Source organism: Pleurodeles waltl, chromosome 6, assembly GCF_031143425.1.
Source record: "Pleurodeles waltl isolate 20211129_DDA chromosome 6, aPleWal1.hap1.20221129, whole genome shotgun sequence".
Taxonomy (NCBI): domain Eukaryota; kingdom Metazoa; phylum Chordata; class Amphibia; order Caudata; family Salamandridae; genus Pleurodeles; species Pleurodeles waltl.
This window is the reverse complement of record NC_090445.1, coordinates 99,268,855-99,296,723: the sequence shown is the minus strand read 5'-3', so window position 1 is coordinate 99,296,723 and position 27,869 is coordinate 99,268,855. Positions and strand designations below refer to the sequence as shown.

Below are 27,869 nucleotides of genomic sequence, written 5' to 3'. Positions count from 1 at the left end.
ACACCAGCAGCTGGTAGGTTTTCTGGGGCACCTCTAAGGTGCCCTCTGGGTGCATATATTAATAAATCCATCACTGGAATCTTTGAGGGTTTATTAATATGAAATGTTAATACTGAACATCCCTAGTTTCAGTGAAGCCATCATGTAGCTGGGTAACTCATATTGATCAGTGTCCAGCAAATGTACTTAAAAGGAGTTTCCTGTTCACTTACTATGTCTAAGGATTGGCAAAGACACAGCAGGAGTATATCTGCTCTTGCAGATATGTTCGCACATGTAATGTAATGTAATGCGCCCTGCTTTAGGGCTGGAAGACCTCCTGTAGGGGTGACTTACATATATTGCATGCAGTGTTAGTGGGCATGTTGTGTTTTCACTTTTGGCTGCACGTAAACATGCAGCCTGCAATGGCAATCTGCATGTGCTAGGTGAGGGGTGCCTGAGGATGGCACAATATATACTGCAGCCCTTAGGGATTCTCTTTGGTGTTCATGCCCTAGATACCTGGGATACCATTTACTAGGAACTTACACGGGGTGCCAAAGGTAATGCCAATTGGAGAACAATTTTGTACAGTTTTAGGGAAAAACATCTGGCACTGGGGACCTGGTTAGCATGAATCCAGTGCACTTTCAGTCAAAACTGCATCGATTACCAGGCAAAAAGTGGGGGTGACCATGTCTAAAAGGGACACTTTCCCCACACACCCCTTGATCCCTTGCTACTGTTGGTGTTATCACTGCTCTATCTAGCCCCATCGCTGATGCTGGTGCATATTCCCCAGGCACGTCACCAAGTGCTGCGCCCAGTGGGTCACCACTCTACCCTTTCTTACTCACATGGGTCTTATGGGCTGTGCTTTCCGTGTACTTAATCAACTATGTCCTAGATTCCAAACTGTACAAGCAACTGGGTTTTATGCACGATGAACGAGTGACTTACCTTCGGTAACGACTTTTCTGGTGGATACATTAGCTACCTGTGGATTCCTCACCTAATGAATACTCCCATGGCGCCAGCATTCGACGGAAATCTTCTTCCTAGCTTCTGCACGTTGACGAGGACGTCACATTAGCCCACGCGACGCCGTCTAACGTCATACAGGCAATAAGAGGTCCTCGCCGACGTGCCGACGTCAGTACCAACATTTTTTACGTGCATGAGAACAATAACCCAATGCAATAAAAGAGCAAGGCAACATCCCATAACATTGCAAATCACACAACATTGCAATAAAATGGCTATAGATTTAATATAACTCTTTTTTTTTTTTTTAAACAAACAAATATATACTAATTATGTATATACACAAAGAGATATATATATATATATATATATATATATATATATATATATATACATATACACACACAAATATCCATATATACAAAATCTATTGCAGTCTTGAAGACCAATAGGAGCGCACTCAAGGATTACTTGGTAAGACCAAAAAGGCAACGGGGAGGCGGGTGGGACCGTGAGGAATCCACAGGTTGCTAATGTATCCACCAGAAAAGTCGTTACCGAAGGTAAGTAACTCGTTCTTCTGATGGATACAACTACCTGTGGATTCCTCACCTAATGAATAGAGTCCCAAAGCAGTACCACGCCCGGTGGTGGGTGCCTAAATGGTGAAACCAAGAAATCCTGCAGCACTGACCGTGCAAAATGGCCGTCCCTTCTGACCTCAGAGTCCAAACAGTAATGCTTTGCAAAAGTGTGAAGGGACGACCAAGTTGCGGCCTTGCAGATGTCGACCACAGGAACACCTCTGGCCAAGGCCGAAGTGGCCGACTTAGCGCTGGTGGAATGAGCTCTAATGCCATCAGGAGGATCCTTCTTTGCAAAAGAGTAACAGATTTTAATGCAAAGAACAACCCACCTGGAGAGTGTTCTCTTGTGGACTGCCTTTCCTCTCCTCTTGCCCACGTATCCGATGAACAGCTGATCCTCCAGCCTGAAGTCCTTCGTTCTATCAATGTAGAAGCTTAACGCCCTCTTTGGGTCCAAGCGATGTAGTCTCTCTTCCTCCTTTGAAGGATGAGGCGGAGGATAGAACATGGACAAAGTAATTGTCTGGGCCAAATGGAAGGGTGAAACAACCTTCGGGAGGAAAGCAGCCTTGGTCCTCAACACCACCTTATCCCCATAAAAGTTTGTATAAGGGGGTTTTACCTATAAGGGCTGCAACTCACTCACTCTCCTTGCAGATGTTATAGCCACCAAGAAGACTGTCTTAATAACTAAATACCTTAAGGGGCAAGAATGCATAGGTTCAAAAGGGGACCCCATAAGGAAAGTCAGGACCAAGGACAAATCCCATTGAGGCATAACGAATGGTTTTGGAGGATATTTATTTAGAAGACCTTTCAAGAATCTGAGAACAATAGGGGATTTAAATAACGATGGTTGGTCTGGAAGACAAATGAAGGCTGACAAGGCAGACAAATAACCTTTAATGGTAGCCACTGCACAACCTTTCTGCGCTAGAGACAGAGCAAAAGACAAAACATCTGACAGATGAGCATGTAAGGGATCAATCCGTCTCTCTCCACACCACATAACAAATTTAGACCACCTATTAGCGTAGATAGATTTAGTGGAGTGTCGCCTGGTCGCTAATATAACATCCACTACATCAGGCGGGAGAGAGAAGGAACTCAGGTTGCCCCGCTCAATCTCCAGGCATGTAGGTGCAGACTCTGGAGGTTGGGGTGTAAAACCTGCCCCTGCGACTGCGAGAGGAGGTCTGCCCTGAGAGGGAGACTGAGCGGAGGGCACAGTGAGAGTTGGAGAAGGTCGGAGTACCACATCCTCCTTGGCCAATCCGGAGCTATTAAGATGACTTGGGCCCGGTCTTGGCGAATCTTCCTCAACACCCGAGGAATCAAGGGTTTGGGGGGAAACGCGTAAAGGAACTGGCCGCACCAGGTTATCTGAAACGCGTCCCCCAACGCTCCCTGCATCGGATACTGGAGGCTGCAGAATAACGGACAATGCGCGTTCTCCAGAGTGGCAAACAAATCTATCCGAGGAAACCCCCACATCTGGAAGATTAAACGGACTTGATCTGGATGGAGACGCCACTCATGGTCTGCCGAGAAATGGCGACTGAGACTGTCCGCACGTACATTCAAGACCCCGGCCAGATGATTTGCTACCAAGCAAATCTGATGGTCCTTTGCCCAGGACCATAGTCGAAGAGCTTCTCTGCAGAGAAGGTACGACCCTACTCCTCCCTGTTTGTTTATGTACCACATCGCGGTGGTATTGTCCGTCAGGACCTGTACCGACTGACCACGAAGGGAAGGGAGGAAGGCCTTGAGAGCCAGACGTACAGCCCGCAACTCCAACAGATTGATATGAAAAATCTGTTCCTCTGGAGACCAAAGCCCTTTGATCTCCAGATCCCCCAGATGAGCTCCCCACCCTAGAGTGGAAGCATCTGTTATGACCGTGGTCACTGGTGGTGACTGCGCGAACGGCTTTCCTTGTGAAAGATTGTTGCCCGCAATCCACCACTTCAAGTCCACAGCAGTATCTCCGGAGATCTTGACAGCACCTTCTAGATCTCCTTTGTGTTGAGACCACTGCCTTCGGAGGCACCACTGAAGAGCCATCATATGCCAGCGAGCATGCGTGACCAACAGTATGCAGGAGGCAAACAGACCGAGCAGACGAAGGACCTTGAGGACTGGAACTACCGCTCCATTTCGAAACATTGGAACCAACTCCTGAATATCTTGAATCTGCTGAGGCGGAGGAAAGGCTCGATTCAATGTTGTATCCAGTACTGCCCCTATGAACAGGAGGCGCTGAGAGGGCTTCAGGTGAGATTTGGGCACGTTCACCGAAAAGCCCAGGTCGAACAACAACTGGGTTGTTGACTGCAGATGATGCGACACAAGCTCCGGAGACTTGGCTTTGATCAACCAGTCGTCCAAGTAAGGGAATACTGCTATCCCCTTCCTTCTGAGCTCTGCCGCAACCACTGACATCACCTTCGTGAAGACTCGAGGTGCTGAAGTAAGACCAAACGGGAGGACCGCAAACTGATAGTGCTGCGACCCTACCACAAACCGGAGATACTTCCTGTGCGACTTGAGTATCGGGATATGAAAATAAGCATCCTGCAAGTCGACAGACACCATCCAATCTTCTTTGTTCAATGCCAAAAGCACCTGAGCTAGGGTCAGCATCTTGAACTTTTCCTGTTTGAGGAACCAATTCAAGATCCTCAGATCCAGGATTGGTCTCAACCGACCATCCTTCTTGGGAATCAGGAAGTACCTTGAGTAACAACCTCGACCCCTTTCCTGCTCTGGGACTAACTCCACTGCGCCCTTTGAAAGGAGGACTTGAACCTCCTGTTCTAACAACAGGAGGTGTTCTTCTGAACAATAAGATGGGTGGGGCAGGATGGGGGCGGAAACTCCCGAAAGGGAAGGGTGTAGCCTTTTCCCACAATACTGATAACCCAAGTGTCCGATGTAATAGTCTCCCACTTGTGGAGAAAATGCCGTAACCTCCCCCCTACAGGAGAGGAGTGAGTGGGAAATGGTGGAAGCCTAAGGCTGCTTTCCCTGCTGCACCCCTCCAGAGGACGAGGAAGAGGCAGAGTGCTGCTGAGAGGCTCCTCTGGTGTGGGCCCTACCCCTCCCTCTAAATGATCTATAGGGGAGGGAAGAGGTGGGTTGCTGGAATCTCCCCCGAAAGGAAGAGGAGGAAGAGCCACACCCAAATCCACGAAACCTCCTGAAAAATCTGGAGGAGGCAGAAGAAGAAGGGGCTTGCAGCCCTAATGATTTGGCTGTGGCCCTGCTTTCTTTAAATCTCTCCAAGGCCGAATCTGCTTTGGCTCCAAACAGTGTGTCCCCATCAAACGGGAGGTCCAACAGGGTGAACTGCACGTACGCAGAAAACCCTGAGTTACGGAGCCAGGCCTGCCTCCTTGCCACCACAGCCGTGCCCATTGCCCTAGCCACCGAGTCGGTCGTGTCCAGCCCAGACTGGATAATCTCGGTTGCGGCAGCCTGGGCATCCGAGACAACATTCAAGAGTCCCTGGGGATGCTCCGTAAATGAAGATGAAATATCGTCCATGAGAGCATATATGTATCTCCCCAGAATACAAGTCGCGTTGGTGGCCTTCAACGCCAAACTACAAGAGGAAAATATCTTCTTGGATTGTGCATCCAGCTTTTTAGAGTCTCTGTCTCCTGGTACCGTCGGGAAAGATCCAGGCGCTGACCTAGAGGAACAGGAGGCTTGCACCACCAAGCTCTCCGGCGTAGGGTGTCTAGACAGAAAGCCAGGGTCAGATGGTGCAGCTTGATATCTCCTGGCCACAGCCCTATGAACAGCCGAGGAAGATACTGGCTTCTTCCACACCTCTAACACCGAAACAAGCAAAGCCTCATTAAATGGCAAGAGAGGCTCCGCTGCAGCAGAGGCCGGATGCAGTACCTCAGTCATTAAATTCTGCTTCGCCTCTGCCACCGGCAAAGGCAGGTCCAGAAAGCTAGCCGCCTTCCTCACCACAGCGTGAAAGGTAGCAACCTCCTCCGTATATTCCCCTGGAGATGAAAGGTCCCACTCAGGGGAAGTATCCAGCCCACTGGCTGTATCCAGACCATGTAGTCCATCACCAGAGTCCTCAATCTCTCCTTCCTCCAAGACTCGTTGGTATTCCTGCTCTTCCAAAAGACGGAGAGCACGCCTCCTCGAGTGTAGTCTTTCCTCGATACGCGGAGTCGACATGGCCTCCGCCGAAGTCGAAGATCGGCGCCGATCTCCAGAACCATCCGACGCCGCGTCCGGCGCCACAGGCAGCTTTGGCGCCGAGGAAGGAGCCGGACGAAGAAATCTTGGAGTCTCCGATGGACCCACCGGAGTCACAGGACAAAATCCTGACGTCGATGGGATGGAAACCTCCGGGGCCAAAACCTCTGGAGCCACTGGAGCGGCCACCGGCGCAGAGCCTACATTCCCTAAAGGGAGAAAGGGCATAAAGGGTGCCGGCCGTAGAGGCGCAGGATGACCCAATGAAAAGGCCGAGGGCCCGAAGGACCAGCCGGAGCACCTCCTGGAGCAATCTGTTGAAAGATGGTATACATCGCATTCAGAAATGCGGTATTATCGGCTCCAGGGGCGGGAAAAGCTGGATACTGGGGTGCCTGGATCGAAGGCGACCCCGACGCCAGCCTCGACGTCTGCGACGCCGGAGACATCACAAGAGGCTGCATCACCTCAACCACAGACGCCTGTCCAGGCGAAGTCGGTGACATCGGAGAGGGCAACGGCGTCAATGGATGTGGTGTGACCGTGGGACTGACCTCCCAAGTCTTCAGACGCCGAGCCGAAGGCGACCTCGAACGAGACTTCTTGCTGGAATGACGCCGTGAATCCCTACGGCGCCGGGAGTCTCGATGACGCCGATGAGACCTTGGCGAAGAAGACTTCTTATGATGTTTCTTCTCCTTTCTCTTCGACTTCGCCATGAATAGTTTAGCCTCACGTTCTTTCAGGGCCTTCGGATTCATGTGCTGACATGAATCACAAGCTGCGACGTCGTGGTCGGAGCTTAAACACCATAGACAGTCGGAGTGAGGATCAGTAACGGACATCTTGCCGCCACACTCTCGACAGGGCTTGAAACCCGACTTCCTCTGAGACATTATTACCGCAGAGAAAATCCACGCAGCAGAAAATACACTGTAACTATGAAAGTAACAGTCGCTCCCTCGAAGATAACCGTTTCGAATGCACGGAAAAAAGGGAACTGACGTCGGCGAGGACCTCTTATTGCCTGTATGACGTCAGACGGCGTCGCGTGGGCTAATGTGACGTCCTCGTCGACGTGCAGAAGCTAGGAAGAAGATTTCAGTCGAATGCTGGCGCCATGGGAGTATTCATTAGGTGAGGAATCCACAGGTAGTTGTATCCATCAGAAATGTAACTGATCCGAAATGTTGCTGTCCTCAGTATGTAAAACTTCCAATAAAGAGGAATAAAACTAATTCTCCAAAAGGGGTTATGTGCGCGGGGAAAATTAGTGTAAGGTCACTCACTATTTAGAGGCTAAGGAAACCCCGTTTTGGGAGGCTCTGTCCTTTCCATTGTTATTTCCACGGAATCCACCTCTGGGTATGTCTTGATGCTTTGACTATCGAGAAAGGACTAATGCAGCTAGTACTACTTTAACTAGTGGTTGCTGCTTTTGCTTTTTTTCAACATGCAATCTACCTGGAGGCTTAAGAGAATTTCTCCACCAAAGGACAGGCTGATGAGTTATGGATGGACTTCCAGCCTCAATCCAGACACCCTTAGCTATGCATAAGCATTTGATCTACATCAACAGATGTGGAAAACGCTTTTTTTCTGTACATAACGATTTAGAAAATGTGGAAATATATTTGACTATAATTCTTTTGACTGTTTCAAAATAGTCCGAATAATTGGATATAACGAAAGAGGTTGTCCTAAATCCTGAGATGGGTACTGACGAAGCAGTATTAGAAAAGATGCAAGATAAATTAGACAAAGCAGAAAGGTAACAAGACCAGTGAAACACAGTAACCTGTATAACCCCTATAATATCTATTTAGTAACTCTGACTTTACTTTAGAGTTATTTGTTAAGGTGAAGTTTTTAAATTAGTGGTTAGGAATGAAGGTCGATGAGTTTGTACATTGATGACTGAATTGCCCAAAGGAAGGAGAAAGTCAGAAATGTATGAGTACTGAGTGACACCAAATAGACAATGAAAGCAAAGCTCAAGTTATCTATGATGTCGTTAGAAACCAGACATGAAAAAAAAAAAAAAAAAAAAAAAGAAGAATAAATTATTTTTTAAACTAATCTAGAACTTTGTTATGTAAGGCCCCAAAATTATATTCCCCTGCTTTCAGCTGCCACGCAGAAGTACGCCTTGAGCGCGTTCTTTAACCACTGGTGGACCAGCTACACAGTATGGATTGTGGTATACAGTCAGATTTGTGTTGAATTTAAGTTTATTATGAAAAGAGTCATACAAGAGTGGGTACTGGCTGAGGACTGTAGGTAAAAAAATTAAAATTTAAAATGGTATGGACGGATAAAAATGCAGAATGAGATCTATGGGAGGAGATGGTGTAATGCCTGGAGGAAGTGGAGGAGGAAGTTGGTGACCTACAAACCCCACCCCACCCTGCTCCCCCCACCCAACAATATCCCCTGTTGTGGCAGATGAGACAATTTAGGGAGGTGGGAATGCCTGGTGGTTAGTAGTGATTAGTGGGCGGCGGAGCACTGCCCTCCCCTCACTTATTTGCGACTGTGAGAACTGGACTTGGTCCCTGTGTGCTCTACTTGGTTAAAAAGCAAATGAGAGATCGGTATCCCCTGATGCAACTAAGGCTGCATTTATCTCGGACACTGTGTGCATCGCCTGTGTATATTGGGAGGATAAAGCTGCAAAGCTGAATTGTTGCCATGGTGTAAGGCTTCACTTTGTCTTTTTATCTAAAAAGGGTAATAAAGACAATTAAAAAATATATATATATATGAAAAAACAGCAGAAAATTAAACAAACAATAAAATACTGGAGAGTGCAGACCACAATGTAGTTAAAAATGGATGATATATCATCTCAGATACCTGAATAGTTCAAACTCTCTAGAAAGAGCTCTTTGGAAGCAGAGCTTCACGGACTCTCTAGCTGTAATACATAACTAAAAGAGATGTTCTTTCTTGTACCCTTTGCACTAGAAGGCATGTTTAGCACCATGAGCTTTCGTACCTCTTCTGGGTATGCTGGGCCTTACCTCATACTGCAAAGGTAGATGGAGTGCAGAATGACAGCCGATGCGCAGAAGTAATCCATTTTCTGTAAGAAGAGGCGATCAGTAAAAAAATAAGTGTGAATAAACCAACATACAGCTAACAGAAGCCATTTCCATGAGAATTCCACCCGACAGGGCATGAACATCACTCTAGGACAAGGTCTCTACATTAGCCATGCCCACAGGAACATTAGTGGCCATCGACACCCTCTGCCTAAGGGTCCAAAGCAACCCCATAAGCCTACATTTAGTCAGCACTCACAACTGCTCTTGAGCCACATCTGATACATCAACCCCAGATTCATCTGGCACTGACTGCAGCTCATCAATACAGGGCTCGAAAAATCTACTCAACCACTCACTATGGCGAGTTTTATTTTATGAGGTCAAGCTATTTTTAGATTCCACTTGACCCTGCTGCACAGGTGTTCTGTTTAGTCAGAAACTGAATTAGCAATTAAGATGCCTTTAAATCTTATTCTTGTCACATTTGCTCTGTGTTCAGAGACAGGTCAAAAGTCAGTTTGTCTTCTTGCAATGCAAATACTTTTCCTTGTGACTGCAGAGTTCCAGGATTTTGTAAGGTGAACTGTCTGACCTATGTGAAATGAAAGGCTTTTGGTATCAGGTTTTTCCTAACACTTAACATTTGTATAACTAAGACCACTTTAGAAACATTTCAAAATATATTTCACTAGCTGTGAAAGACCATTTTTTCTACTTCTGTGTGATGAAAAAAATATTTTAATAGAATGAAAAAAAGTCAGAACATTTTACTTGGTGATGTGCAAATGATAAATGTTTTCTGAAACCCAATTTTCACAGATTATTGTGAATAAACGATATAGTTTTATCAGTACAGCTGCAAGTTAGTCAGAAGTTGTTTTTTTTTTTTTTACATTTCTTGGAAATTTACTGGCTGTAAATGAAAGTGCGCTACCACACCATGCTTTAGTAATACATTTATTAAAAGTGAGTGTTTAAACATAAACTGAGAAACACTTCTGCCCTGATGGCAAAGCTATTAGTAAACTAAGAGCCAAGTCCTGCATGGATCATGTGTACCCTGTATGTGGGCTACATTTAATATACATGGGGTAAACGTTTAGTGTATTTAATCAAACAAAAGAGATTTTTTTTTTTTTTACAGCAGAAATGCTGAATTCGCATATTTGAAGGTGCACTCATATGTGAGGATGAAGAAAAAGGCGACTGTAAGATACAATATTTGTATAGGATCACATAATTTGAGACCAATTTCCGGGTCAAGTACATTACAGTTAAATTGAGTAGATCATTCAAACTATTCAACCTGCAGGTCTAGTAACATTTTCACAATTTTTTGAGGCCTGCAATAGCTAACGCCCAGTTTTATTATTATTTTTGTTTTACGTCTTTTATATATATTTATTGTTTTCTTAACTTGTTGGCATTTATCAATAAAAAAATTGACGTTAAAAAATGTCACTCGTATCTACCATATTTCCCAATGTATTTACCTAATAAATGAACATTCACGCTTCATTTTCTCCAGTTATTGTGAGCTACATGGCCATATAAAGTAACTTAAGACAACCCTGAAACTACTAGCATTGTAACAGAAGTAAATATTCCAAGTAAGTACATATGCCTATCTGCAGCCCTTTAAGCTTCAATAGGAAATCCTACTTAAAAAAAATCCCTCTGCTGGCAAAAAACACAAATACTAGCCATGCAGTTGGACTGACAGCATAGAGAGCCTCCAAATAAAACATACTATGTTTTTTCCATTATTAAAAAAAACAAAAAAAAACAAAAAAACACACGAATAGTGAAACCAATTGTTTTATGTCATTATTTACATGCAAACATCAGTAAAAAAAAAAAAGAAAGCTGTTATCACTGTGAATAAGGGAGAAAGAGGTCATTTCAGAGCCACCAATCCTCAGCCCACACATGCATGTAAGCCTCAGTCTGCTGTGGTGTCATAGCCCCCTGATAGTACTCAGTCAGTCTCCTGCCAATGGCAGGGTCACAAGCAGTCCACTGCCTCTTGCTCAGACATCAACAACAAGCGTATCAAAGCCTTCGCAAGCCAGAAGGCTTTAGTCACTTGTAACAAGTCAAGTGCAACAGACCACAGTTAATCTCTGAATGAAAAAAAATCACACTGATTCCCCTACATGTAATCCCTTTGAGCACTATAGGATTACCAGTACTCTGTACTTTCATTTCAAGTGTAGACCCTGCTCAAGGCACCATTGATTTCAGGAAGTTGTGCAGAGATTGATATATCATAGGTCTGAGCGCTTTATATACACTGTCAGGAATATAAGCATTAGTGAGCAGTGTATTTTTAGAACCTTTTACTTCTGAAACCTAGTGGAACTCCCTGCTCATCAGGACAGTCCCCGAGATCCCATAGTAGGACAGAAACTCCTGCTGGACTGAAAGTTATAACTACAACCAGCAAAGGCAAAACCAGTAGGTCTAGGCAATAAAACCTATTGACTGTGCCAATGCTTTTTGCTTCATGGAAGATGGAGGAAGGAATGGGTGAGTCCGCAGCAGCCATTTTTAAACGGTTTTTGAAAGGTAACATAAAATACATTCCACGACTACTGTGCATCCACGACTGCCATCTATAAAAGCTTTTCATTTTTTACATGCATTCTTACCAATCCCGTTCAAAGATGACTGTTGGGATTAATTAAAAACAGATAACTGAAAAGACGCCTGCTGCTAGTGCCGGTAACCATCTAGAAATACTCAAAACACATTTTACGATTGCTGCCTGTCAGTGGTGAGGTGGATGCCCGCAAACTGATGGCTGTGGTCACGGTCAAGGGGATGCTGGGAGGGAAAGGAGAGGGGGGGGGAGCGTTGTATAAATACACAAGTGAGATAGAGGAAAAACAAACACACAGAGAGGGGACGAAATATACACTTACATGCAATGCAGGGTTTGGTATCAGCAGTGGAAGGACACCCCAACCAATCAAGACACTGCAGACGAAAATGGCCGAGGGTGGGACAAACAAGAAACGGGGGGAGAAAGTAATTCAATCAGAGACAAGGAAGTGAGATAGATAGCATAGCCATTCAACTGTGAGCAAGGAGGTGGCACGGAGCCCACGTTATGTAGATGTAATGCAATGGGGGGGGGGACGATCTTGCCCCGTTTATAGCAGAGAACTGAAAAAAGGAAATGTCTCTAGGACGATCAGACAGAATGTGATGAACGAGCTGCAGAATGTGATGAACGAGCTGCAGAATAGCAGAGGGTGTTAATATTCTTAAGACACCCAAGGTGGAGGACCTGCCAGATGCAGAAATAAAGCCTACAGTCCTCTGGGGAGGGAGTGTGGGGTGAAGGGGGGTATATGTAGCTCGAGTGAAAGCCCGACTAGTTCTCACAGTACATGCAGCCCTGAAACGCTGGCACAGGATTTGCAGAGGAGACCAAAGTCATTTACCTGGCCAGGGTAAGATACAGACGAGTCATGTGCAGGGAGTAAACGAGACAGCCCAGAATCCCAGAGGCCCTGGTACAGTGATGGGAGTTGATTACAGAAAAGAGTTTTAGTACCTGCCCTGAAGACGATGGAGATTAAAAACTTGGCACATTCATACAAAATCACTCCTGTTTGACCCTCTTCGTGAATTCTCAATGTCAGAAGCACTCCTGTCTCACAGAGGGCTCTTTCTGTTGAACAAATATTCCCCTGTACGGCATAAGCTGCACAACACAAGCAGTACTCTTTTTAATTTAACGCACCTCGGTCAATGCAGTATCCCTGGTGTGGAAAACAGTACTCCAGAACCAGGCGTTTAGGGAGATCTAGAACAGAAGAGCAGAAAAACTGGTCAGTCCACCTCCAGCACGAACGCTACTGTAACTAGGGCAAATGAGAACACTCAAAACATGCACACGACCCACATCTCAGTAGGTAAAGCACGTTTGAGTATTCTGACGGTAACATCATTTATGCCACGTCTGTAAACTGTCAGCATTTCTATGCAGCGGCTCTGCTAAACCAGTTTAATACAAGTGCAAAAATGAGCCTCTTGTAGGTCAGCCATCTTGCGTTTGATTCTGCATTTCCACTGGGTTGCCAAGCAATCTGTATGATATATACAAAAAGGCACACCAATATTTGTTAGTTTTATTAACAACCAAAATCACAGTCCTTGTGTTGCAGGTACAATATGCTCCACAATATTTAGAAAGGGTTTTATTTAAACGAAATATATAGAGTATTTCCAATGGCATGTGTCTTTTCTTAGATGATCAAAACTGTAAAAAAGCGGCATCGAGGTGAAATTCATGAAGAATAGACAAAAAAAAACGGAAAAAAAAAAAAACACAGAGGGTCGCAATTCGACCTACCTTATGAATATTAATGAGGCAGGTTGCAAATTGCAACCAACTATGATTTGCTGCCAGCACAGGGGTGCTGGCCAGTTGGGGTCAGCAGACTACCAGGTCTGTGACTGCTTTTAAATAAATCAAAATAAAAAATTAAAAACCAGCCCCTTTTCCTTAAATATAAAAAAATTAAAGGTTGCACAAAAATGTTCAAGGGTAGGCAGTGGTCCACTGAATGTTTATGCCAACATTCACAAAGGAGGAAGGATCCCTTGGGGACTTGTTCCCATTTGCAAATGGTTGACCACTATCGTTCACAAGTCAGTAAAATATTAATGTTTTTTGACCTGTTTCAATCACGACCCATTTATACATCCCATTTCGAAATGCTATTTGGGAGGGACTCACTAAACACATCCTTTCCAAAATACTGATTCGCTACGCAGTCGCAAACCAAAATTACGATTTGTTAACATTGGATTTGGGACATAGAAAAATGCCATTTTGTGGTCACGAATGGTCAGATAAAAAAAAAAAACTCTGTGTCGGCAAAAAGACTCAATACATCTGGTCTGAAGTCACATACTAGAAATTCTACAGAAAACAGTCTGGTTTAAGGGATTCCTCCAGATATCGAGTGTCAGACTGTATTTTGAAACTTGGAAAAAAAAAAAAGCACCTTTCCTACCCGGAAGTCCAGTTAACTATCTTTTGTGATGCTGTACTTTATAAGCACAATGTGATTTGATTTTTTGGACTGCTGTGGGGCTACCCAAATTGCAGAGCATTCACAATATGAAATAATAAAGGTTAAAACCACTTGGCCAATGGATGCATTACTGGTTTAATTTAAGTCCATCACCACACTTATGCATTCTCACTTCTGACAAAGAACTTGTGTGATGGGGAATGTATAAAATCACAACTTACAAAATGCTGAATTTTTCCCGATACTGGAAAAACAAACCTTGACTCACAGTTGGAACACTGTATGTGATTATTAAAAAAGGAGGGCAAATGTAAACCATCAACCCTCCTTTTAACAGTCACAAAAGCATTTACTTTGTTTGAACCAGAAAGCACAATGTGCTTAAACTTGAGAGGACATTGTCTAGAGGTAATTCAATCTGCCTGAAAAATGTAGGTGAAGTAGCATTTATAATACCTGCCAAGAAGAGGATCTTCAAATAAATCACTTATGCCCAGGCCTTGCACTGCTTACCACGGCGAAGGCCACACAGGTGTGGTACATAGGAGATGCAGGGGGGACCAAGGTCCGGTAGCGATTCAGCATCACAAAGTTGGCAAGTCCATTAAGGAAGGAGGCAAATGCGGAGGCTGGCTCTTGGAAAAACAGGAACCGGGAGAATGGCCACTAGGAAAGAACAAGGGGAAAAAACTGTTCACTAAGGAGTTACACAAAACGAAGAGCAGAAGTATCAAAAATATCCAGCTTTAGCAACCTAGCCAGAAACAGCATTACGAGTACAAGAAGCCAACTGCACCTAGGTAGAAACACCAAAATACAATGTCACACCACCCTGCTTCCCAACACCCTTGGGAGGAACGTCTTGGGGCCTCATACAGCAATCCAGTGGAAAAGTCACTACCGGACTAACCACCCAATCGAGACGTAGGGATTACAATAGCTCTGTCCCGAGGCACCTTTGAAACATTTAGTATTATGTATTGCAAAGACTCAAGACTATGCTTCGGTAATGGTGTGGCAGGCATTTCTTACCCATGCTTGAACCAGTAACTTTGTCTGGCTTGTTTGAAGAAAGAATTTCTTATAGTTATCTAGTTCTCACCAGGGTCCATGAGTAACCTGGACCAAGTGTCCGCCTTTATGAAGGTTGACCCACTTACCACTGACCTTTTACTTAATTTCTACTAGGATTTTCCCTTCTCTAATAAACTCCTACCGCCTTTCAAGGTGGCCTATTATTTCGAGGGGGGAGGGAGGGAGGGAGGGAGGAGAGTGGGTTGAGTGCCAGGACCCTAGTTAACATTTTACTTCACCCTGAAAGATGATACTCCATGAAACTAAACAACTTTCTGAACTAGATTCTTTGCTGATACTTATTCCCTGAGAGATCTAAAGCTCATACAGGAGAAGGAACAAGATCAAGTGAATATTCTCTGCTATGCTAGCATCACTTCACTAAGCAGCAGCCTCACGAAACTGTTGAGTCTGAAGTAAAGAATTCTCTCCCAGCCCCTTAGAAATGAAACAAACCTTCTATCCCTGTGGCTCAAAGAAACTCATTAAGTGTAATCATCAGGTCCAGCTTCATTTACCCATTTGTTCCATAGGTAAGGCCATGGGCAACCAAACATCTGAGAACCTTCGGCAGCTCAAAGACACTTAACGGACACTTTGGTAAAACGGTTCAGATCCCACTCACCTTGCCGTGGAACTGAGGCACTTTGTAGCCTTCCCTGGTGTACAGCCCGACAATATACCACATGCAATCATACTTGCAGTCATCATGGCAGCTCCAGCCTGACAGGAGAAAGAGAGACAATAGTTCAGTATAGGGTGCCAAGGCCTTCCCTGCCTCCAGTTTTCAGTGCTGCTCACAATAGCTCAGGAGAGACCTCCATGCAGGAATTCATCTTTAGAATGAGTGGTTTAATGTGAATATTGCCTTGCTGTTAACCATTTATCTGAACGAGATCGACTTTATGAAATGTGAGATGAGGCTTTTCTTTGCATGGAGAGAAAAGTGTGTGGCTGCAGGGAAATGATAAGAGGGAGAGAAAATGATGTGAAGGACAGTGTGAGAGAATGAGGAAGAAAGACTGACGGAGTGTCGTCGGGCAGTGTGAACAACATAGGAGGGAGAGAGAGGAAAGACTGAGTATTTTGGGATAGTGGAAAGCAGGCCAGCAAATTCATAAGACAAGTTAAACGGGCTGTTTAGCTCGATCCTAAGAATCAAAATATGAGCCAGGGCATCAACAGAACTGCCATGAACTGGGGTAAATGTATATTTCTTTAATACGTGCAATCCTAGTAGTTAAAGTAACATTAGTGGACTGAATTATTAAAATGAATGATATTATAGCAAGACATTATGTATCAACTCATACGTAATGCCTCTGCTCAGCAACACACAACTTAAAAGAACTTTGAATATAGAAGTAGTGTCTTTATCTGCGCTTATCCACCAAGTTCTATGTTTTCTTCTTTTGAATATGCTTCTTCAGACATACAAACATCTGCATTGTTGAAGACATTTAAACATTTTCAAAAATGATACACAAAAACGCCCTGTTACTGCTAAGTGCTACTTGTTGCCAAGAGACGACTGAGGATGTGCTGTGCACCACTTAACTGTCAGGCATTACTATATAGAGCAACATTATCGCTTAAGCCAAACACAAGCAAGGATTTTACTTTTTGTATAGTTTACTATCTGATTTGAAGTACTTTCAGCCTCTCCTGAATTTGCCAAAGACGGTGAAGCACAGAAGTGCAAAGTGATACAGTTCAATGTTCTCAATCAAGAAAACGAGGATTCCTGCCAAAGTGTCACTGTCAGACGTTCTGAAATTTATGCACAGGAAAATGTGCACTAGTATTACCCCAAAAACATGTTTTGGTTAGCAATCTTTCAAGAGTGACAATATTCCTTTGTTCCCGGTAAAGGCACCTCACAAAGTAAACATAACAAAATTATCATCAACGCGCTGTATTCGTTTTTTTATACAAACCATAAAAGCTACACAGCATAACTAAAGTAAACAGTCTAAAAATGAAAATACATTTAGAAGACGTAAAATACATACAATAAAAAAAACATATCAAAATCTTTCACGGAACAAGTTATACAAACTGACTGATTTATACCTTTCCTTCTTTGATGTCAAAAGACATATAAAGTTAAGTTTAACAAAGTAATTCAGCCAATGTCAGACTAAAAATGGGTCCGCTTTCTATAAACACAAACAAAACCAAAGAAAAATCTTTTTTTTTTTTTTTTTTTTTTTTTAAATGTTACTACGAATGCCTTTCACGTTTCATATACTTGTTCTGCTTTTATACTATGGAAATACACCATTACAAAATAGGGACTTAACTTAGAAGCAAGGCCACGCGAGGTGAATGGTTGGCAGACGGGCAGGGAGTGGATGGCATTCTGGCACATGGTGGGAACAGTGAGCCAATGGGTGGGAGGGACAGATGGAGAGGATTAATGTAGGACACCAAAAGAGGCGCAGTAGAGTGCGCGCTTCTGGTATGGGGGCGGTGATGAACAGGTGACTACATGGAGGAGAGGTGAATGGATGCATGGCCCCTGGGGACAGAATGTTGTGTGAGAGAAACTATGGGCTTCATGCCCACCCGGGGAAATAGAGGCTAACTCATAAAACACAATCTGTGCAACAGGGCTGAGCACATACATTACTTCGCACGCCATGAAGATTTAAAGAAGTAGTATCAGTGTCTCCAGGCACATAAACCACATTTAGAAAAAATAAAATGTTAACGCTTTTTAATCAAAAGTGCCTTATTTGAATCTTTTGGCAATTTATTAACTTTTTAACGGCTCAGGCTGATCTCAGTCCCCTCTGAAAATGGTAAGAGTACAGATGGTACTCGTCAAGACACCTCTATTGAAGTATTTCTGTTACAAGCACTGAACATCTGGGGCCCTTTGTTGTTTGAGTCCATTGAGGGGGAATCAAAAGTGAACATTTTAACCAGTTGAAAGTCCCAGAACACCAAAACTGGGAAAGAAGCCATCTGCACCTAGGAAGAAACACTTAAGCTCAATGTCACACCACCATGCCTCCCAACACCCTTGGGAGGAACCGTCTTGGAACCTCATACAGCAATCCAGTGGAAAAGCCACTACCTGAGTAACCATCCCACAGAGATGTTGAGATTACAATACCTCTATCCCGAGGCACCTTTGAAACTTTTAGTATTATACATTGCAAAGAATCAGGACTATGCTTGGGAAATGGTGTGGCAGGCATCTCTTACCCATGCTTGAGCCAGTAACTTTGTCTGGATTGGCTGAAGCAAGGATTTCTTATCTAGTTCTCCCTAGGGTCCATGAGTAACCTGGGCCGAGTTTCCCCCTGTACTACTGTCGACCCACTTACCACTGCCCTTTGACTTCATTTCCACTATCTCAGAGAAGGGCACAAAGGGGAGACAGAGTGGAAGCTCAAGAATGACAAAAAGCCGAAGTCACATGCTGGTGAACCACTCGCCGTTCACTCTTGTATCTCAGTCAAAGCTAAACACAGACTGTTCCGTCCACATTATATCAGTTTCACTGTGTGCCTCATCATTTGTGGTAACTGGCGCATGAGTGCCTGCTCCTTCAAGAAACTTGTCCAACACTGTACTCTGACTGGTATGGTGGGGTCACTGATGTGCCAGCGTATGCCATGGAGCCCAACCAATGTAGTACTGGGAGGTCACTGTCAATAGTGTCTGCACACCATCTTTGCAGGAGCGCAAACGCTCACTAGATGATCCCTTTCATATTGCAATTGAATCTGCGCACACACATTGCGGGAGCTTACTAGATGATGCCTTTGCCATATATTCGAGCCTCACCCCCTCAAGCAAATGAAATATGCAGAGGAGGTGGGGGGGGGGGGGGGGAGTAAAAAACACAACACACCATGTGCTTTCAAAACTGAGGAGCTAGCATCTCACAAGTAACAGCAGCTGACTGCGACTTTCCAAGCATAGTTATACACCTGGGGTTACAGTTCAGAATCAGTACTCCTCTCAGTTTTGCCTAACCTACTGTGAGAGGGTCTCTCATACGTACATGTAAGCTCAAACTGCATTACATTGAAAAATCATAGTATAATTCCATCATAACAGGTTGACCCCATCTAAATTCATCTTTCACTGTATACTTAACAATACAGTTGTAGTTCGCCTTTCACACTAATGTAACACGGACACAGTAGTTGTATTTAAAAATCTTGTTTACTGCCAGCTCCTACCATACAGGAAAGAGGTCAGTCTGGTTCCAGTGCTACAACCGTAATGAATCGGAACACTCAGTGGCACCAGACAATGTCATACTTAAACAATGCCAAAGATCAAACCATAACACACCTCCTTCCCCAATAACAAAAAACGAAAGAATAAGTTACAAAATTACAGTTGAGTGCAAAGAAAGCACTACCTGAATGCAACTAACAACACAGCCCCTTAATTGAATAATTCCAAATCCATGCAGTAGTTTTGACCAGATAAGGAACAGCAGTCTCCGACCGACCGTCATCAATACATGCACTAAAGCCTCTCCGCCCAGCATGCCTGCAAATAGTCGCTTCTCCCAGTTGTCCGACTCAGTCATCCACTTTGTACCATGTTGTAAGTGTACTGCATAATAATAGCGTATAATATTAGGGATAGCCAACCCTCCGTCATCCATGTCCCTCTGCAGTGTGGTCAATGCCACCCTACTTTGACACCCAGCCCACACCAATGAAATCAACAAACTGTCCAGACGATTGAAAAGCAGAGCAGTTAACGGAAACAGAGTTCTGAACCAGGTAAAGACACCCCAGCAAGAACACCATCTTGGCCACAGCCGCCATCCCAATCACCGAAAGAGGCAGCTTATTCCAAAACGAAACAGAGCGCTCCAGGCCAGTCACCACTGTTCTACATTATATATTGCATGCGCCCCCACAGTATGAGTGACCCAGGTATCTAAAACTTTTGAGCTCCCACCTGAGCCCCACCACCAGCAAATCCTCCAACGGGGCACCAGATAATGACCCTGAAGGAAACAGAAGCGACTTCTTCATACCAGATACAGCCCCAAATTCCCCCAGTAACCGTAACAAAAGCACAAAACATGTGGCTCTCGAAGGTATAGCAACACATCATCGGCATATAGAGAGACAATGTGGGTAACCTGCCCCACCTGAATGCCCCAGGACACCAATTCCTCACGAAGCCAGACCGCCAGTGGTTCCACCGCTAAGGCGAAAAGAAGCAGTGACAATGGGCACTCCTGCCTGATTCCCCTGCCAATCACCCAGGATTCCGAAAGCTCCCCACCCACCCGAACACGTGCAGAGGGTGCAGTATACAGCAAACTAACCCAAGCACAGAAGTGAGGGCCAAATCCCATTCCCCGCAGTACCGCCAGTAAGTAGCCCTCTCCACAGTATCAAAGACCTTCTCTAGGTCCAATGATGCTAGCACCAATTCGTCTTCCGCCCCCCATGGTTTTATGCAGAAGAAACAACGTAAATTATAAGCCGTACTACCACCAGGTATAAACCTGCATTGATCATCATGCACCAAACCCCGAATCACTCCACATAGCAGAGTAGCCAATATTTTACACAGAATCCTAACATCACTATTCAGAATGGTGAGCAGGCAATAGGGGGGGGGGGGTGTCTCTGGCAAGATACCCCGCTCCCGGGCCTCCTCAAATACCGCCAACAGCCTCTCTTGCAAATGAAGGAAAAATGTTTGATACAGATCAATCGGAAATCCATCCCGCCCAGAGATTTAGATTTCAACAATGCCTCCACCGCCTCACTCACTTCTTCCACGGTTATCTCAGCCTCCAAAATCTCCATACTCTCCAGCTAAAACAATATCTCTGTCCACTGAAAACTCTGACCTTATCTCCCAAGACGGCGTACAATTCTCAGGCAAAAATTCCTTCTGAGGCCAACCATCAGATATGCACTTCAAAATATTTTGCAAAAGGTTATCTTCTTTCTGTTTTCCCTCCAAATCCTTCTGTTTGATAGTCAGTGACTCTGAATCATGGACCAAAGAAACTTTAAAATCATCCCAAGGGTCATCCTGACACTCTTCTTAAGGACATGGCATTCCAGACAAACAGTCTGCCACTAGCTTGTCCTTCCCTGGAACATATCGCTCAATTAGCAATCCTGGCTGATGCAGTAACACTCCCCCCTGTAGTCAGTAACTTAACTAAAGGCTTATGATCACACCGAATAACAATCAGTCTACCCGATACAAAAGCATGAATATGGTCAAGTGCCCATGCACAAGCCAGTGTTTCCTTTTCTATTATAGGATACCTCTCTTCTGCTGGAGACAATGATATTGATGCAAATAGAATGATACTTTCTTTTCCTCCTGCACCCCTCTGTGTAAGAACTGCCCCAAGGCTTTTATTACTAGCATCTCTTGTCACAAAGCTTTCCAAACTGCTCAAAGCAGGAACTTTTTCTCAGTAAGCCCCAACGTAACAAAATCCCTCTTGACACAACGGATCCCACATAAACTTTGATGCTTCTAATGCAATTGTCTTTTAAATACTGTTTCTGCAAAAGTGGGAATTACTTTAGCACAATGTTCTGCCACCCCCAGCAATGATCTTACATTATCTTTGTAGTGGGACCCAGAGCCCCAGTGATAGCTCATAATGGAGCCGGCAGCAATGTTGTAGCCCTCAGGATGCACTAGCACCCTGGCCAAAGCAGACAGTGAACATTGTGATGGTGCTGGCCACAGGGTCTTCTGCAATCAATCAATAAGGAATTTGTAAAGCGCACTACTCACCCGTGAGGGTCTCAAGGCGCTGAGGAGGAGGGGAGGTGGGAGAGGGGGGGGAATAGGTGCTGCTACTGCTCGTACAGCCTCTTCTGGAGTTTGGCCGTGGTTCCTGCCAAGAGGGCATTGTCGTAGTCCAGCTTGCTGCTTACAAGGGCTTGGGTGACTGTTCTTCTGGTTTCGGTGGGTATCCATTTGCAGATTTTTCAGAGCATGCGAAGGGTGTTGAAGCAGGAGGAGGAGATGGCGTTGACTTGCTGGGTCATGGATAGTGAGGGGTCCAAGATGAATCCAAGGTTGCGTGCGTGGTCGGTGGGAGTCGGAGTGGATCCGAGAGTTGCAGGCCACCAGGAGTCATCCCATGCGGAGGAGGTGGAGCCGAAGATGAGGACTTCCGTCTTGTCGGAATTGAGTTTGGGGCAGCTTCTCTTCATCCATTCGGAGATGGCCTTCATTTCTTCGTGAAGATAGGTGTTGGCGGAGAGGACTAGCTGGGTGCTGTCGGCGTAAGAGATAATATTAAGGTTGTGAGATCGGGCGATGTTAGCGAGCGGGCCATGTAGACGGTGAAGAGGGTCGGGCTGAGGGACGAACCCTGGGGTACGCCACAGATGATTTTTGTGGCCTCCGAGCAGAATGGGGGGAGATGGACTATCTGGGTTCTGCCGGTGAGAAAAGAGGTGACTCAGTCCAGGGCTCTGTCGCGGATTCCAGCATTGCTGATGCGCGAGCGTATGATGTGGTGGCAGACGGTTTCGAACGCGGTCGAGAGGTCCAGGAGGATGGGGGTGTGGGGGGGGGGGGAGGGGGTCATAATCCTGGCAGATTTGGACTGCCACCTACCACCAGACCGCCGGGATCTCTGATCCTGACTGTGCTGGCGGCCCAACCGCCAGGGTTGTAATGTGGCACTTGGACTGCTGCATTTGTGGCAGTCTAACCGCCATACGAGAGTCTGGAGGTCTAGTGAATGCCAGACTCGTAATGAGGCCCTATTTCATACCTAAACAATTCCAAAGATCAAACCATAACAAATACCTTTACCCAGAAGGAGGTATTTTCGCTTGGTACATGAGGTCAGTGGTGCCTGGCCTCCCTGCCTATCACTTTTGTAAATATTTTGGTTCTGACCACAGAGAGGGGAAGTTGCTCCATGATTTACGACCCCAATACCTTTAGAACCAAGATCACATACCAGAGGTGATAGGTCTGTTCAGTTGTGCACTTGGACTGCATTTTGTGGCCAATTCAGATTATTTATATCCAATTCCATACAGGTTTTGTGGAAGAGTGCTCAGACATATGCAAGTTCTCATTCGAACTTGTACTCGGCATTTGCTATAAAAACTGGTGAAATACCTCCACTCATGTCCATAGATATCATGCAAAAAAAAAAACTTTGCCAGACCACATTGACATGGATGGATGGATGTTTCTCTAGTGCCATGGATTTGCTGTGGAAGTCCTATGAAATACTGTTCATGCGGCCCCTTAATTATGCAATGTTCCAGGGCAGCTTGAGAGAATCTCTTTACTCTTAAATGGAATTCTACAGAGTTAGGTAACTTGGGAAGGTCAGAGTACTTTAGATAAAGTGCTGAATTCTGTGATGTATTTGCTTAGCAACTTAATTGTTATTCCATGGCACTAATTTGGCACAGACATTCTAGCACTTTGCATAAAATACTGAGATAACAGGTTCAATAGAAACTAACAGAAGGGGTGCATTTGTCTCCTTGGGTCCTACTAAATAGATTCTCACACTGTGGCACGCAGGCACACTTCGTTAACGTAAAATGTATCTCCGCATTGTATACAAAAATGTAAAGTGCAAGGAATTAAAGAAATATACTTTCTTCCTAATCTTTTCCTTGAGGACACTTCTCCTTTTCGTTCAAGCCCTTGAGCTCCATTACATTAAAAAATGCAGGGTGTATGTTGTGGGGGGTTCGCAATGTTCAACTGAGCAGCAACTGCTGAGGCAATTAAACGCACTGAGCGCGCAGAGTCTGTCCCGCAATTAAAATACAATTTTTAAAAAATCAGATTTAAATGAACTGACGTCACTCTCCGTGAGCGATCCTTCTTTATTTAACGAGTTCACATCAGCAAATAGCAGAGGGTTCATTTCGGCACTGATGTACAACCTCAAAAGCCACTGCTTTAACTAGTTAAACCATGGTAGCCAATGGCAGAAAGGGGTTGTTCAAAGCCCCTTTATAGCAGTCTGTATATTTATATCTAATGTATTGTGCATGGTGTATGACGGCATGAGCTCTTTCTATATTGATAAAGCTGTTTGGGCGAGACCTATAACAGGAGAAAAGAAACGAAATTAAAGGGTACCAATAAAATGAGAAAATGAAAAACAAAACGCTCACCAGCTAAAACACTGAACTGCACTCATGTTCAGGCTCACATGCGTGGGATCACGTGAAATGCTAGCCCTCACGTGGTAAAAAAAAAAAAAAAAAAATGACTTTACTCGACTGACCCAGAGTCACGTGCAGTCATGCGTAAACAATGTGAATTACACTCGAAAAGATCAATGGCTGAAAACGGCTGACCCAGTGTGTGTATTATTCAAATTACTTTTTTTCCCCCAATACAATTGCCTGCCGGACCACTAAATCGGTCAGGCCAGAATTTACTTTAATACACAATACGCTTATAGTAAACACAGTTATATTTTCTAGTAATACAAGAAAATGGGAACAAGATATCGAGACAATGTACACAGAATGGACTAGAATAATGACTCATCTCAAAACAGTGACCAGTAATACAAAAATAACACACGCATAAACACACTGCATACTGGGTCTTCACCCTAAACCTGAGAAAGGGGAACCAAAAAAATCACTATAAGAGTCCAGCCTTAGCATTCTTGAAGCAAAAGGGAGGTTACTGATACACTGATTACAAGCATCAGACCTCGAACTACATTTCTGCAAATGAAGTGTTGGTGGCAGAGGACGCTGGAATGTCTATGATGAGAGACTTCCTAATGATATTCGGTAATGTCGAGAAATGACAGATAATTAAGCAAAGAAAAATGCAAGACGTATGTCGATTACACAAGCAAAATCTTGCCCCGAGTCTCTTTACAACTATGATACCTGGTATATGAGGAAAACTGTATTGCGATTTTAATATTCATAGGCATTTTATTGTTGGTACAGAGCTATGACTGTTATAAATGCAATTGTAATTATGTTTTAAAAAAATTATATAAACCCTCCTAAGAGGGTCTGCGAGAGTTATCACATTGCAAATCGTCTATCCCTTAAGTTTGTCAGAGGTGTAACCAACACCATTACTCCTTTCCTACTCCAGTCATCGGGAAAATTCTATATAACAAAATACTTGTTGACATGCTTTAACATATTGAAATAAAAATTCACACCTAAAGGTCCATTGGCTTTAACATATGTTTTTCACAATAAATAATACAGGTCCACCCTCTTTGTCACAACTTTTTATAATAAACAAACCATACCTATGGCATCAGACATAACTCTTACTAAGGAACCAACAAATTTTACAGATTTTAACACTATCTCCTCACCATAACCAACCCAGGTCCAGTATATCAAGGAGAAGATTTCGCAAAAGGCAAACATCAGGCATATAGTTGTGACATTAGAAATATGTACACAATTACAATTAGCAAAATATGAAACCTCTTAAAACAAAAAGGGCCAAAAAAGTTCTCTTAGCACAATTCTTATGCCTCTAAGGTTTGTAGGAGGCAAAAACTAATACATTTGCTTGCTATGCATAACCTAACACTTATATGGAGGCTATAACCGATGTAATGACTGCACACCCTTAAAGGGTCTATGGGATTTAACATGCGCTTTTCACAATCAGTATGGCAGCTCTTCTACCTTCCCATCATAAAAGGACCAAGCCTATAGCACCTGACATAACGTTTCCCGACAAACCAATCAGGCTTATAGCCTTTGTCATTGACATGTAACCATAACCAACTCAAGCTAAAACATTCCCACGAGGCAAAACAAGCACTCTTAAATGGAAGCACACACCTCCTGCCTAATCACGTTTCTACAGAAAAGGATCAACTTGTGGGCAGAGGCTAAAACACTCTCTTAGTATTTCTTCCTAAATATTTGTCTGGTGTTCACATAAGGTATAGTGAGAGCTGCACTATAATATATGTAATATAATTATAGCTCAGAAACACAAAAGGTGAAGGGAGAAATGCCTGCAATAAATGTAACCACTGGTAATCGCTCAGGGTGGCACTCCAACCCATTGTTCTTTTGCCCACCGTTCCACCTCAGTTTGGATCCAATTGCATACATATCAGTCTGGACTCTGCTCCAATAAGGGCAGTACAGTCTGAAATGCATTGCTAGACCCTTCCTGAACCAGAACACAATCAAACCAAGCTGATCTCACCCTTATTGCTGCTCTTCGGTCTGGTGCAGCCTGGTTCCAGTAGCACAGGACACATTTCTGATCATACCCTTGGTCACTTAGGGCGTTACATCAAACATACAAAAGTTGATTAATGCTTGCTATATGTCTAACCATTGCCAATCACACAGTCTTCCATTTCAATCCAACTGGGAGATGTAGATGGGAAAAAATATTTTGTATGTGGACACCACGGGAATAAATATTAGCAACACTTTAATTAGGACAGACACAAAGTAGATCCATGTTACGTTACCCAAACTGGAAAGTATTTTAAATGGGTGCCCAGAAGCTAAGCAAATATTTAAAATGGCCAGGCGTACTTCGGTTGTCACTTCTAATGCAAAGGAAAGACTAAAGGAATGTTTGCACTGATGGCATACTGCCATGGATGGGAGAGATGAGATTACTCACACTGATGTCCCCTGAAGTAAGACAATCAATGTACCTTACGAAGGGTTAAGCAGGTAAGCCTGGGGTCACACCAAGATACTGCAGCTGTTAATGGCCAGCTAGGAGAAAAGATCTCTGGGAACCCCTAAAGGATCCTGGTAGGGCCACTGATATCCCATCCCCGCGCTTGAGGAAAAAAAAAAGCTACTCCTAGCAATTACCCTCACAAATTGGCACACAAATCATGAGCCACTTGACAGATAGGCAAACATGCACCATCAAATAAAATAGAGAACACTTAGCTGCCACACAACAAAGAAAGAAGGTAATGGGAAGATGTATGTAAACACTGTAGGAATAATGTGGTCCTTTATTTCACTTTTAGCCAACGGAAGTATATGTATTATAGTGTTGTTGTGTTTTTTGGCTGCCGTTAAATTACAAAGAGTAAAAAATAGAATCATTGCCTGCGGTGCTGCCACAGAATTATAAGCCTGCTAAAATACAAAGTAAAGTGGCCAATCGCTAAACTGTAAGCGTCCTCCAATCTGTTGGTGTCACCAGAACTTCGAAATAGACTGACATCCCTCAAGGTCAGTATGGCACTCTAAATCCATTTGCTAAGTTACACGTAAAACTGCACAGAAAGGAATATCATGTGTGTAATTAAGTGTGTCGTTCCTTCGCAGTTTCTTGCGTAGACAGGCGGTACATGAAGAATTTAATTTGCTTCTCAAAGGCTGTCAGCTTGTTCTGTGTCATAACGTAGAAAGGAGACTAATGCCATAGCCCAAAGCAAGCGATGCAAACGGGAGATCAGAAAATACCCCCAAAGAGTCACACTTCCACCTGGACCCCGCCCCCTGGTCCGCTCACCCGTCAGGCTCATGTAGAAGGGCTGCCGATCCTTCCACTGCCGCCCGCGGGCGCCGGTGCAGTTGCTCCGGTCACACTGGCCCACGCAGTCCCGGTACATGGGCTCCCTGTCCCCCTGAGAGGCGCCGGCCGCCCCCAGGAGGAGCAGCAGCAGCGCCGCCCGAGCCGCCATCCGCCCCCAGGGTGCAGAAGCAGGAAGCGATCCCGGGACCCGAAGGGGGAACAATAACAAGAGCACACCGGAAGCGCCTCGGAAAGGGGACTACAAAACGGGAACACCACCGGAAGTTGCTGGCGGGAGCTGACGGAAACAGGAACTCACTGGAATGTAAGGAAATCGAAATAGCACGCAAAACGCAGCAGCTCAGCTGAAACAAGTCGGAAGATTTCCGCGTGGGGACCGCCGGGGTGATGTTACATAGAGCCACAAAATGGTGCTACGAGTGCCAGCT

General features: G+C 44.5%; 1 protein-coding gene across 1 annotated transcript in view; it reads right to left on the bottom strand.

Annotated features, from left to right (window-relative positions):
* The window catches only part of PGAP3 (post-GPI attachment to proteins phospholipase 3), a 55,710-nt gene extending 28,060 nt beyond the window's left edge, over positions 1-27,650 (bottom strand). Inside the window, exons 1-5 of the mRNA XM_069237438.1 lie at positions 27,418-27,650; positions 15,578-15,675; positions 14,392-14,544; positions 12,579-12,641; positions 8,804-8,865 (exon numbers count right to left, since the gene is read on the bottom strand). Of these exons, the coding sequence (XP_069093539.1) occupies positions 8,804-8,865; positions 12,579-12,641; positions 14,392-14,544; positions 15,578-15,675; positions 27,418-27,589 (548 nt within the window). The 5' untranslated portion in view covers positions 27,590-27,650. The remainder of the gene's footprint in view (positions 1-8,803; positions 8,866-12,578; positions 12,642-14,391; positions 14,545-15,577; positions 15,676-27,417) is intronic.
* Positions 27,651-27,869: the final 219 nt, after the last annotated feature.